The 12,153-nt window shown below is 43.4% G+C and overlaps 5 protein-coding genes across 5 annotated transcripts; 3 read left to right on the forward strand and 2 right to left on the reverse strand.

Annotated features, from left to right (window-relative positions):
* Nucleotides 1-3,378: 3,378 nt before the first annotated feature.
* Nucleotides 3,379-4,024, forward strand: LOC121718344 (histone H1-like). Its single transcript, XM_042103367.1, has one exon. The coding sequence runs from the start codon at nt 3,410-3,412 to the stop codon at nt 4,022-4,024; it is 615 nt and encodes a 204-aa protein (XP_041959301.1). The 5' UTR covers nt 3,379-3,409.
* Nucleotides 4,025-5,647: 1,623 nt separating this feature from the next.
* On the forward strand, nt 5,648-6,138 carry LOC121718374 (histone H2A). Its single transcript, XM_042103406.1, has one exon. It carries the CDS (start codon nt 5,709-5,711, stop codon nt 6,084-6,086), a length of 378 nt encoding a protein of 125 aa, XP_041959340.1. The 5' UTR covers nt 5,648-5,708; the 3' UTR covers nt 6,087-6,138.
* A 749-nt stretch (nt 6,139-6,887) lies between these two features.
* LOC121718366 (histone H3) lies at nt 6,888-7,389 on the forward strand. The gene has a single exon (XM_042103396.1). The coding sequence runs from the start codon at nt 6,933-6,935 to the stop codon at nt 7,341-7,343; it is 411 nt and encodes a 136-aa protein (XP_041959330.1). The 5' UTR covers nt 6,888-6,932; the 3' UTR covers nt 7,344-7,389.
* Nucleotides 7,390-8,183: 794 nt separating this feature from the next.
* Nucleotides 8,184-8,780, reverse strand: LOC121718380 (histone H2B-like). The gene has a single exon (XM_042103413.1). It carries the CDS (start codon nt 8,706-8,708, stop codon nt 8,334-8,336), a length of 375 nt encoding a protein of 124 aa, XP_041959347.1. The 5' UTR covers nt 8,709-8,780; the 3' UTR covers nt 8,184-8,333.
* Nucleotides 8,781-9,668: 888 nt separating this feature from the next.
* Nucleotides 9,669-9,995, reverse strand: LOC121718394 (histone H4). Its single transcript, XM_042103427.1, has one exon. The coding sequence runs from the start codon at nt 9,986-9,988 to the stop codon at nt 9,677-9,679; it is 312 nt and encodes a 103-aa protein (XP_041959361.1). The 5' UTR covers nt 9,989-9,995; the 3' UTR covers nt 9,669-9,676.
* Between the last annotated feature and the right edge of the window lie 2,158 nt (nt 9,996-12,153).

Consider the following 12,153-nt stretch of genomic DNA (forward strand, 5'->3'; position numbering starts at 1 on the left):
TTGTTCACAGTACTGAATGTTCAATAGATTTTGACTGGTTGCAGGTTCATATCACAAAGAACAAGAACCAAAGGGCAAGTTTGTGAGATGCAGGGTACAGTAGCCTTCTGTAAAAATAGGAGTACAAGGAGGAAGAACAAAACAATTGCAAAGAGCAAAGCAAAGTAGTAATTTCTGATCATTTTGTTGAGATTAAAAATGTACCTCTCCCTGATAACTATGTTTTGAACAATGTGTTTTCTATTTTTTGGTGTATTGTTTACTGACCGCTTGATAGTGTATATCATTGTGATCTCTTTGTTTATAATTTGAGAGCAGTATTTGATTTTGAGCACAGGTAAAACTGTTTTCAGGTGAAAGTTTGACTTTACAGAGTCAGAGGTTTTGTAATACTGCTTGAAGATGAGTTTTTGTGTTTAATGTTTTAAGAAAATAGAGCAAGGTTTCAGAAATTGTGTTTTAGCTAAGGGCGCTTCAGGGCATAGACGACGTCCAGAGAGAGGACCTCGTTGAAAACTACTAAGCACTGCCCCTTCATTCTCTCTCCTTTTTATGAATGGAGTCTGCGCGGGCCAATATACGTCACCAAGAAACGCCCACTTCTGAGTTTTACAAAGTAACAGAAGAAAAGTAGGACCGACATTGATACTTTGGACAACTGTTTTTTTGTTGTTGTTGTTTATCACAGTTCAACACAGGACAGGCACACGGAGAATTGAGATTAGCCCTTAACCCTTGTGTGTGTAATGTTTTCTTTTTCTGCCTGATACTTTATGGCCTTAAGTTAACTTGATAATGACAAAATGAATAAATAATTTGGTAGACATGCCAACATACCCCTACACATCCTTAACAAGATGTTTTGGTCAAATTGACCCGAAGACACAATGAGACACACAGATGTAGCCTAAAGAAAGACACAACAATAGACACAGATACACACACACACACACACACGCTTACAGTTTTTTTCTGAATGCTTAAACACAACTGTGATTCTTATAGCACAATTTCTAAAACTATTAATACTTATAGCAAAACAACTCACTGAGTTCGCAAAACTAAAAGCACAAACACTGCTTTGCACTCAGTTTGCAATTTTGTAACACACACTTTGCACAACTGTAGGCACAATCCACTGCACGGCACTCTTTTTGCGGAACTGTAAACACAACTCACTGCTTTACACTCAATTTCCAAATGATCAACACACTCCTAGCAAATCTATACACATGTATGGATATTATTTACACTATTTTGCCAACTCTCTGGCACACTTTCTCATGTGAAAACTGTTTTAGATAATTAGTTCACTTTGCAATCAGCCTAAGCACTATAATTAAGCTACAGGTAATAGCAATGGGTACAATAGAGGTAGCAGGAAGAGTGAGAAGAGTAAGAATTAGAGGAGGCTGAAGAATAGGACGTGGAGGTGAAGAAGTAGGATGAAGAGGAGGAGGAAGAGGACGCGGAGGTGAAGAAGCGAGAGGACGACAGGGGATGGGGGCAGTAAGAAGAATAAGAAACAGAATTACTGATGACATCAGAGCTACAATAGTGGACCATGAAATCAACCATGGAATGACCCTGAGGGAAGCTGGCCAACGGGTTCAGCCTAACTTGAGGCGAAATGTTTCCATAGGGCTGCTTTGGTCAGACACCCACTCTTCACTTCTTGAGTCCAATTGAAGAGTTCTTCTCTGCCTGGCGCTGGAAGGTCTATGACCGTCATCCCCATCAATGCATAGCCCTTTTATAGGCAATGGAGGAGGCATGTGGGGATATTGACCAGGCATCATGTCAGGCCTGGATACGGCATTCCAGAGGATATTTTCCCCGGTACCTTGGACTAGAGGACATTGCATGTGATGTAGACAAAATTTTGAGAGAGACGACACGATGTAGACTGATTGTTTTTTTTGTTTGTTTTTTTTTGTCAGTGAAATTGCTATTTTGTGTTTTGACTTGGAAAAACACACTTGTGTTTGTTTTGATGTGTGTAAATAAACACCAATACTGGAAGTTTGGATCCCTGCATGTTTACAAAACTATGACAAAAGTATGACCTCAAACTGACAAAGCCTACCTTGTGCACAGAGAAAGCAAAAGCCAGATGTGTTTTTTATTCATACCATCAGTGTGTATACCATCCGATATCATCGTTTTATTTATGTTTACTAGTTTTGTGTTCCCGGTCAAAAATGACCGCTGGATTATAACTTATTATAAATCCATAGTAACACACATATTATCGTCTATGTTGTGATAGACCTTTGTATCAACTTGTATTCTATTGAATATAAATAGTTGTGTACATCCATTTGCTATTTATGGCCTGCAAGCCTCACTGACCTGACCTCATGCAAGTCAGAAAGGGAAAGATTAATTGGGCAAAGGTTCCAGCACAATATAATAAATATCAGACATTATAAGAAATATCTTATGTTTCAATATAAGAAATGTGTTAAGAAGTGAAACTCAACGTATTTAAGGGACGAGTGATAAGCCTACGCTTTAAAAACACGACAATGATATTAGCAAAATGACCAAAGTTGTATGGCATTGTATCAGGAGTTCTTCGGTAATGAAAGAGTTACTTTGGGTCCAGGAGAGATGGCACAAGATGTTATCTAAACCCGATGAATAGATTGGGCTACTCATAATGAACAGGCAGAACGCAACTGTATAATGTGCTCCCCACAATACGGCATATTGGCAGTCCAAAGAATAGTCTAAGCCAGTGTGTTAGAAACATATATTCTACTGTAATTCAGTCTTGGTCATATGTCTGCATAGCAGAATTAACAAATATTGCCACATCACGAATGTTTCCCATAAATTGGTCCTATATTATTTAGACCTATGTGGTATGTATCCGTGTGTTTCGTGTTTGTGAATTGTGTTTCGCAGTGTCCATAAAGCTCCCGATTGGAAAGTACACATTCGCAAAACCCACATTGTAACACGTAAAATCAGTGACAGAGACTCATGTTTTGGTCTAAGGCACTTCTTTGTCGACGTATTGCGCGGTTTTACTATGATTGTGTGCATGTTTTCCTCACAAAACTCCGACTGACTGCAACCTCTCCAACTAGAGGTCCGACGTTCTCAGTTTGTTGCAAAAGTGATAAAGGGCGACCATAAGCCCCCATATATTCTTTTTGACGTGCAGGCTGTGCTCTTCACAACAGACATCGTCTTGTTGATACATGTCGTGTCGTTACTCATATTTCTTACAAATAAGTGTGTGAAGAAAACACAAGTGATCTCTTCGCCACAGAAAGGCCGGGACAGCTCCCACTCTGCTGAGTCTAAATGGTTCTCATGTTTGGTTTAAGTCCTGCCCACCGGCTTTGACAGTTATTCTCAGGTCTCCCGAGTAGTCTGTGCGTGAAACCTCAACGATACAATGGCAGAAACTGCTCCAGCTCCCGCTGCGGCCCCTGCAAAGGCCCCTAAGAAGAAGGCGCCCCGACCCAAGAAAACTGGCCCAAGTGTGGGCGAGCTCGTCGTCAAGGCCATCTCTGCTTCCAAAGAGAAGAAAGGAGTCTCTCTGGCTGCGTTGAAGAAAGCTCTGGCGGCAGGTGGGTACGATGTGGAGAAGAACAACGCTCGTGTCAAATTGGCCATCAAGAGTTTGGTCACCAAGGGAACTCTGGTCCAGACTAAAGGGACCGGCGCGTCCGGCTCGTTCAAGCTGAACAAGAAACAGGCAGTGGAAAAGAAGAAGCCGGTAAAGAAGGCAGCTCCTAAAGCCAAGAAGCCTGCAGCGAAGAAACCTGCCGCGGCAAAAAAGCCCAAGAAGGCAGCAGCCAAGAAGCCTGCGGCCGCCAAAAAGTCTCCGAAGAAAGCAGCCAAGAAGCCCGCCACACCGAAAAAGGCAACGAAGAGCCCGAAGAAAGCCAAGAAGCCCGCTGCCCCCAAGAAGGCAGCGAAGAGCCCCAAGAAAGCAAAGGCAGCGAAACCCAAGGTGGCTAAGCCTAAAGCTGCCAAACCCAAAAAGGCTGCACCTAAGAAGAAGTAGGCTAAATGTTCGCGCATTCTGTCTTTTCCCCCCATGTGTACAAAAAGGCTCTTTTAAGAGCCACCAAATCGCTCTCTGAATGCTTTTATTCCGTCAGTGCCTGCTGGTAGGCAGATCAAATTCTGTTTGCCAATACACAATCATACTCAGCTTCTTCTGCATTTGTTCACTATAGCTCACAAAACCCCGACTGCGTCATGGATCAAAACAATGAGCGTAGAAGCTATCCGACAGGGACATAAACAAAAGCGAGTGGTATTAAGTAGTGTAGACAATTCACTAATGCAATACAAGTACTTGTTGGCTGGCTCGACTTACCCCCGCCTTGGCGGCTCATCTATCCCCACAACCACCATTTTGCTAGAAAATGCTTCTCACAACAAGCCAAGGTAACATTCATGATTTTGTGTAGCCCTCACATCATAGATTACGAGGGCACCCATTGAGGTGTAATTCGTCTGAATGTTCTATTCACGTTTTCTCTAAATCATCCTAACTCTGGACATGAATGGAATCCACATGGAGAGCAAAAATCATATTGTACATGTTAGTTAGTTAGTTATGTATGTATGTATGTATGTATGTATGTATGTATGTATGTATGTATGTATGTATGTATGTATGTATTTATTTATTTATTTAACTAACTAACTAACCACATTTGCCATGTGCTGTACCTTTCCACAGATTGTAAGGGATGATTCCCTCTTCCGTAAAATGCTCACATGATAGGCCTACAATGTGTTTACGGTTGCCTAGAAAAAGGAGTGGCTCATCTTACTCCTATGCCTAATTGGTTGTGTATGCAATTTTATATAAAATACATTATATTAGGTGATGTATTACGGTAACACAACATGACTTCTATCAGAGACTTTCTAATGTGGAGACACAGCACTCAGAATATACTCCATAGAAATGAATGGGGCTAGTTTGTCACGCCAATATGGCCATTGTCTACACATATCCCACCCCTTCCTCGGCAAAACGTCGACATGTGAATTCATTGAGCCAATCATGTGGTGTGATGTGAATACATTGAGCCAATCATATGGTGTGTTGTGAAGACATCGTGCCAATCATGTGTTGTGATCTCGCCGCTGGCGCAAGATTGGTGTCGTGAAGCCTTGCGCACGCGCAGTTCGACCCAAAGACTGTGCCCGATGAGTGCCCATAAAACGTTGGTATATGGCCGCCAAGTGGAGGAACTTGCCTAAAAGGACTTTGCTTCTATCTAATGCAACAGGTGCATCCAAATATGAAACAAAGTATCCAAAACCTTGCAATACAACAATTTCAGCTTGTTACATTGTAATAGCCAGTACCAGTGCCAAATGTGTATCTCAGGAAGCCTCGTGGGTTTACTGGTTATTAAGTTGAACTTGAACCTCTGGAAACTTCGCTGTAACTTGACCTGGGATATTACTTCTCTACTATGCCATGCGTTAACTTTTTTTGTGATTGAGCTAATGATCTGAAAGGAAGGTCGAACTTAAGTGTTATGCGCGCCAAATAGATTTCAAAATGATGTCACGCAACGAACTACACGTTGATTGGCTCTCACCATTCTGTTCTCATCCACTGAGGCACGGAGTAGTACCGCGCTGGTGTGGCATATTAAGACATGCCGTTCCACTTCTCAGCATTTGAGTATTCAGACTAATTCTCAACTCTTACTGAAAAAATGAGCGGAAGAGGCAAAACCGGCGGCAAGGCCAGAGCAAAGGCCAAGACTCGTTCATCCAGGGCTGGACTTCAGTTCCCCGTGGGCCGTGTGCACAGGCTGCTGCGCAAAGGCAACTATGCTCAGCGTGTCGGCGCTGGTGCACCGGTCTACCTGGCTGCTGTGCTCGAGTACCTGACTGCTGAGATCCTGGAGTTGGCCGGCAACGCTGCCCGTGACAACAAGAAGACTCGTATCATTCCCCGCCATCTGCAGTTGGCTGTGCGTAATGACGAGGAGTTGAACAAGCTGCTCGGCGGAGTGACCATCGCTCAGGGTGGTGTGTTGCCTAACATCCAGGCTGTACTGCTGCCCAAGAAGACGGAGAAGTCCAAGTAAACCTACTCTTTCTAAGTCTCCGAAACAAAGGCTCTTTTAAGAGCCACCCAAATGCCCATAAAAAAAATTATAATTCCAAGCTACCTTCGCCATTAACGTGTTTCGTGTTAACGTCACAAATATGTATTCTCCCAAGTAAAGAAATTGAGTAAAGACACTCCTTTTCCTGGCGATACTTGACCACTCTTACCCCAATAAAATGTCGGGCACTAAGTAACTAATAAGACAAATAAGTCTGGTTGAAGAATGTAAACTGTTCCCTTATCACTCCGGATTGTTAGTTAATCACGAAAGGCTGCGAGTTATTCCTGGGCCCTAGTAGTTCAAGGTGATTACGCAGTCTTGTAACGTATTACCTCAATGATACAAAATAAGGCATACCAATGGTAGTTTGGGGTTTATAAACAAGCAGTTACTTGTAGGCTTTAACGTAGCAAATACAAGCTACCTTAGGTCATATTTTTGTGTTTGTACTTGACGACTAACAGGTTAATTGTTTGGTGTGTTTGTTTCTATAACAGGCTATATGCACTGACCGATGGAATGTTTCAGTATATTTATTTTATTTGTCATTTAAATTGAAGAGGTTTTATGAATATTTTACTGAATTTCCCCTTGGGGATCAATAAAGTATCTATCTATCTCTATCTGAATAGTCAATCAACACAATGATATAGGCCATTACGAGGGTGGGCTTTGTATTTTGAATTTCAGGCGGCACTCGGATGACCAATCAGCGGGGACCAACAACCTGACGTACACAGGGGGCAGGCTGAGACCGTAGGCCTTATATACCCAAGTTCTGCCATTGTGTTCATACTGCTCAATTCCGAAGAATACGTAGCAATGGCCAGAACAAAGCAAACAGCCCGCAAATCCACCGGAGGTAAGGCTCCGAGGAAGCAGCTCGCCACCAAAGCAGCGCGTAAAAGCGCACCTGCCACCGGTGGCGTGAAGAAGCCTCACCGTTACAGGCCTGGCACCGTGGCTCTGAGAGAAATCCGTCGTTACCAGAAGTCTACTGAGCTGCTGATCCGCAAGCTGCCCTTCCAGCGTCTGGTCAGGGAAATCGCTCAGGATTTCAAGACCGATCTGCGCTTCCAGAGCTCTGCGGTCATGGCTCTTCAGGAGGCTAGCGAGGCTTACCTCGTCGGTCTGTTTGAGGACACAAACCTGTGCGCCATCCACGCCAAGAGAGTCACTATCATGCCCAAGGACATCCAGCTGGCTCGTCGTATCCGTGGGGAGCGTGCTTAAGTGATTTGAAGTCAAGAACCGAAAATTCAAAGGCTCTTTTAAGAGCCACCCAAACATGGAAAAAAGCTGGTTTCCATATGTCTTGGTTAAATTGGTTCTTGTTTGGTTAGCCCGACTATACTTTCAACTGCATGGCTCGGTATTTTGTAATAAGTAAATGTAATGCCAACAGATGCAAGAGAGCTCGATACTAGCCAGTTTAACATAATCTATACGCTCAGGTGAACCCTTCACACATAATGGAGTCATGTCCCCTTTACACGAATTTAAGTTTCGGACTTCTGCCCAGAGAGACAGGGCTTCTCTACGATGGAGTATTAGGGCCACAACACAAACTCCACATATTGACATTGAACTCAACATTTCTTGAATGAAGTTGAAATATCAGACTTTAATATCGACATTCCGTATTTATTCTTGACATGCAAAACCAGGTAGTATAATAGGCTACAGCAAATACACAAGTGAGACCAGCCCAACACAGCTGCAGGGTTCATAGCTTTTAGCTAACTTGTCCTATTCGCCCCTGTATACCCGGTTTTAGTTGTGCTCATTCGCTGGAACATTATGTCTGGCCAATGTTTATCCCACTATCGTGCCGTTTCTCTTCAAACCACACGAGGAGTCCATTGTGTCCCTTGATGGCCCGTTTGGAGCATGACGCAGCCGTGGCAAAAAATGGACCAATGGTACATAAAAGTGTAGGCTACGCATTCTACCAAATCCCGGAAGTAACATTTGATACATTTTCGCTACAACTCTTACAACTAATGTGTTGTCCCGGTCTGGACATAGAGATGCGTTAAAAACACAACGCAAGTTGTGTTGTTTTTCAACAAATTGGTTTTAAAGAGTGTAAGCTTTATTTCAGATAAGTATTGTATGCAAATTAATGCAGTGTTGTCTGTTTATATCGGAATTACTTTTCAAAGAGAACGTGGGTGGCTCTTAAAAGAGCCTTTGGATTGAAGCGCGTTCAAAAATCAGCCTTTACTTAGAGCTGGTATACTTGGTGACGGCCTTGGTTCCCTCGGACACGGCGTGCTTGGCCAGCTCACCGGGCAGAAGCAGACGCACTGCAGTCTGGATCTCCCTGGAAGAGATGGTGGAGCGCTTGTTGTAGTGAGCCAAGCGGGAAGCCTCTCCCGCAATGCGCTCAAAGATGTCGTTCACGAAGGAGTTCATAATGCCCATGGCCTTGGAAGAGATACCGGTGTCAGGATGGACCTGTTTCAAGACTTTGTACACGTAGATGGCGTAGCTCTCCTTCCTACTCTTTCTGCGCTTCTTGCCACCCTTGCCGGCGGTCTTTGTCACGGCTTTCTTAGAGCCCTTCTTTGGGGCAGGCTTGGCTGGATCAGGCATGTTGATATCTCGACTGTCTGTTCGATAATCGGACGGCTCTCAAATTACCCGGTATATGTGTCAAGTTTTATGCAAATAGAGGACTGCGTCATGTAAACACCCACAGCCAGAATTCTCTGTCATTTCCCTCCGAAATGAAATACCCACACGGTTGGTCGGTTTGAATCGAAGGGGGCAGTGTCAAGCACCACCCACAGATAATCGGTTTACAGTACACCACATCCTTTTGTTTCCTTTCCCTCACTTTTCTGCTGAATGACAGGAATCCTTCGAAATGTATGGCAAATGCCAAAAAATCATTTTAAGCGTTACACATCACACTTACAGTATTTCTCAGTCCCTTTGAGCCATTTCTCGGATTATAATTAACAATTTATGAATTAATCAACAGAACTCTACGGCAAAAAGGACTGCTTGACTGTAAAAGTAAACCTTTCTATACATCCTGAGGTTCCTGTCTGTCAAGCCACATGTATGCTTGACAGATTATGAAAAATAAGTCGGTGTCATAACTAGTTAAGACTTTAATGGCACACGCGACTTTTCAACATGCATTTTCGTTTTGCTTTTGCAGAGGATTTCGTTTGATCATTTGTGAATCCTAGATTTACCTGATGTCGTTCTATAGCGCAGTCATGGGTCGCACTTCATACACGAGAGATTATTATAGCAATAGTTCCGGCACTTCTTTGTTGTTTTCAAATGATCTTCATATGAACACGTCTTTCCCTTGGCTATGACGTGATGAAGATTACATTATAAGCGTCTCATGAGATGGAAATGCCCCAGTCTCTCAAATCGTATGACAACATACGGTGTTGTTCTCAGGCAACTGCGTGGCAGTGGTTTATGTACTGCCTTTTCATAATTAAGATTACCCTACACATAGAGGAACACAACCATTTTCAGAGGAACTGGGTGGCTCTTAAAAGAGCCTTTGTGTACAAGTCGAAGGAGAGATCTGATCTTTAACCACCAAAACCGTACAGTGTACGACCCTGGCGTTTCAGAGCATAGACGACGTCCATGGCGGTCACGGTCTTTCTCTTGGCGTGCTCGGTGTAGGTGACGGCATCACGAATCACGTTCTCCAGGAAAACCTTCAACACACCACGAGTCTCCTCGTAGATGAGACCAGAGATACGCTTCACACCACCACGGCGGGCCAGACGCCTGATTGCAGGCTTGGTGATGCCCTGGATGTTATCACGAAGAACTTTTCTGTGACGCTTTGCGCCTCCTTTTCCAAGACCTTTACCTCCTTTGCCTCTGCCGGACATCTTTCAAACTTCTTGCGACTGAGCTGCAAGAATGTGAAGAAACTACGGCTCGCAACTCAAATTAGTTTCCACAGAGAGGACCTTGTTGAAAACTACTAAGCACTGCCCCTTCACTCTCCTCATTTTTAAGAATGGAGAGTGCGCGGGCATTTAGGCGAATATACGTCACCAAAAAAAACGCCCACATCTGAGCTTCATCCCACCTTATAAGGAAACAGAGTAGGAACGACATTGTTACCAAAGTCCTTTTAGGCAAGTCCCTCCACTCGGCGGCCATATTGCAACGCTTTTTGGGCACTCATCGGGCATCCTATTCGACAGAAATGCGCGTGCGCATGGCTTCACGACACCAATCTTGCAGCGAGTTCACAACACATGATTGGCACGATGTCTTCACAACACACATATGATTGGCTCAATGTATTCCCATGTCGACGTTTTGCCGAGGAAGGGGTGGGATATGTGTAGACAACAGCGTTACAAACTAGCCCCGTGCATTTCTACAGAGGATTTGTCAGAGTGCTGTGTCTCCTCATTAGAAAGTCTCTGTTGTTACTTTGCCCAAATGGAACGACATTGTTACTTTGCACAAATGTTTTTTTTTAATCACAAATCGGAGATTGTCGGCGTCTAAGGCAAATGGCAAGAAGTGCCCTTTAACAGAATGAAGGTAGAGGCTGTAGTGCCCTCTATGGACCGAATTGTACAACATTTGGTGTGCTTCCAGAGAATGTAGTATTGATTGTGCCTGAATAGGATCAGACCTTTATAAGAAATGATATAGGCAATACAAACATTATAGGTCATGCATCAAAAATGAATCGATGCATAACTATAACATAGGAAATACCAATCTGTTAGGCTTTGAGGGTGAATTCTACCGAATTTCGTGGGAATTGGACCATGGGTTTAGGAAAGGATAGATTAGTTTCACTTTTGTGTTTTTTTGAAAATGGTGGGAAAATGACGATGGAAATGTGTGTGGCTAGGTGCATTCGATGTGGGAACTGTAAAGGAACAAGTGGAAACACAATAATTGCATCAGTACCTCATTTTTGAAAATTGGGCACACGGATCAAAAGTTATATGCATCAACGCAGCATCTAATAAGCCAAAACGCATAAATAAAGCGGTTGCTATGCTGATTGCTACTGTAATCATGTTGGTTGCTATGGTGGTTGCTAAGGTCAGATTAGAGTGGTGGTTGCTAGGTTGTTGCAGAGTAATTCGCATTGGTTGCTAGGGTGGTGATAGGGTAATTAGAATGGTTGCTATGGTATTGCTGAGATACATATGGTGGTTGCAATGCAAAATAACACGGTTTCTAGGTTGTTGCTAGGGTACATATGGTGGTTGCTATGCTAAATAATGCGGTTGCTTTGCTGGTTGCTAGAGTAATCATGTTGGTTGCTATGGTGGTTGACAAAGCTCCACATATACTCTGGAGGTTATATCTGAAAATGAAACACACAGATGCAAAGAAAGACACAGCAATAGACACACACACACACACACACATACACAAGTATGCTACTCTCACTCACTCACGTACATGCTACAATTTTTCTTACCCATCCCAAGAATTTCCTGTTGTCCTGCAGTCTTTACACTTCATGCCTACTCACTATCACACTCGCTTTCACACTCATTCATGTTGTTTCTGAATTATCCTCATTTTTCAAAGAATCCTCTTCCAATTATCTCACTCTAGTCTAGTGTTGCACGGTACACTGATACCAAAGTCCTTTTAGGCCCTTACCAAAGTCCTTTTAGGCCCTTAAGTCCCTCCACTCTGCGGCCATATGGCAACGCTTTGTGGGCACTCATCGGGCATCCTATTCAGCAGAAATGCGCGTGCGCAAGGCTTCACGACACCAATCTACTGCAATCTTGCTACAGCAGCGAGATCACAACACATGATTGGCACGATGTCTTCCCAACACACCACATTATTGGCTCAATGTATTTACAACACAGCACATGATTGGCTCAATGTATTCACATGTCAACGTTTTGCCGCAGAAGGGGTGTGATATGCGTAGACAACGTTACAAACTAAACCCATGCATTTCTATGGAGGGTTTTTGAGTGCTGTGTCTCCTCATTAGAAAGTCTCTGCCGATATTACAAAAGTATCGCAAAAACCTGCAATACCCTTGATGTGT

Source organism: Alosa sapidissima, chromosome 9, assembly GCF_018492685.1.
Source record: "Alosa sapidissima isolate fAloSap1 chromosome 9, fAloSap1.pri, whole genome shotgun sequence".
Taxonomy (NCBI): domain Eukaryota; kingdom Metazoa; phylum Chordata; class Actinopteri; order Clupeiformes; family Clupeidae; genus Alosa; species Alosa sapidissima.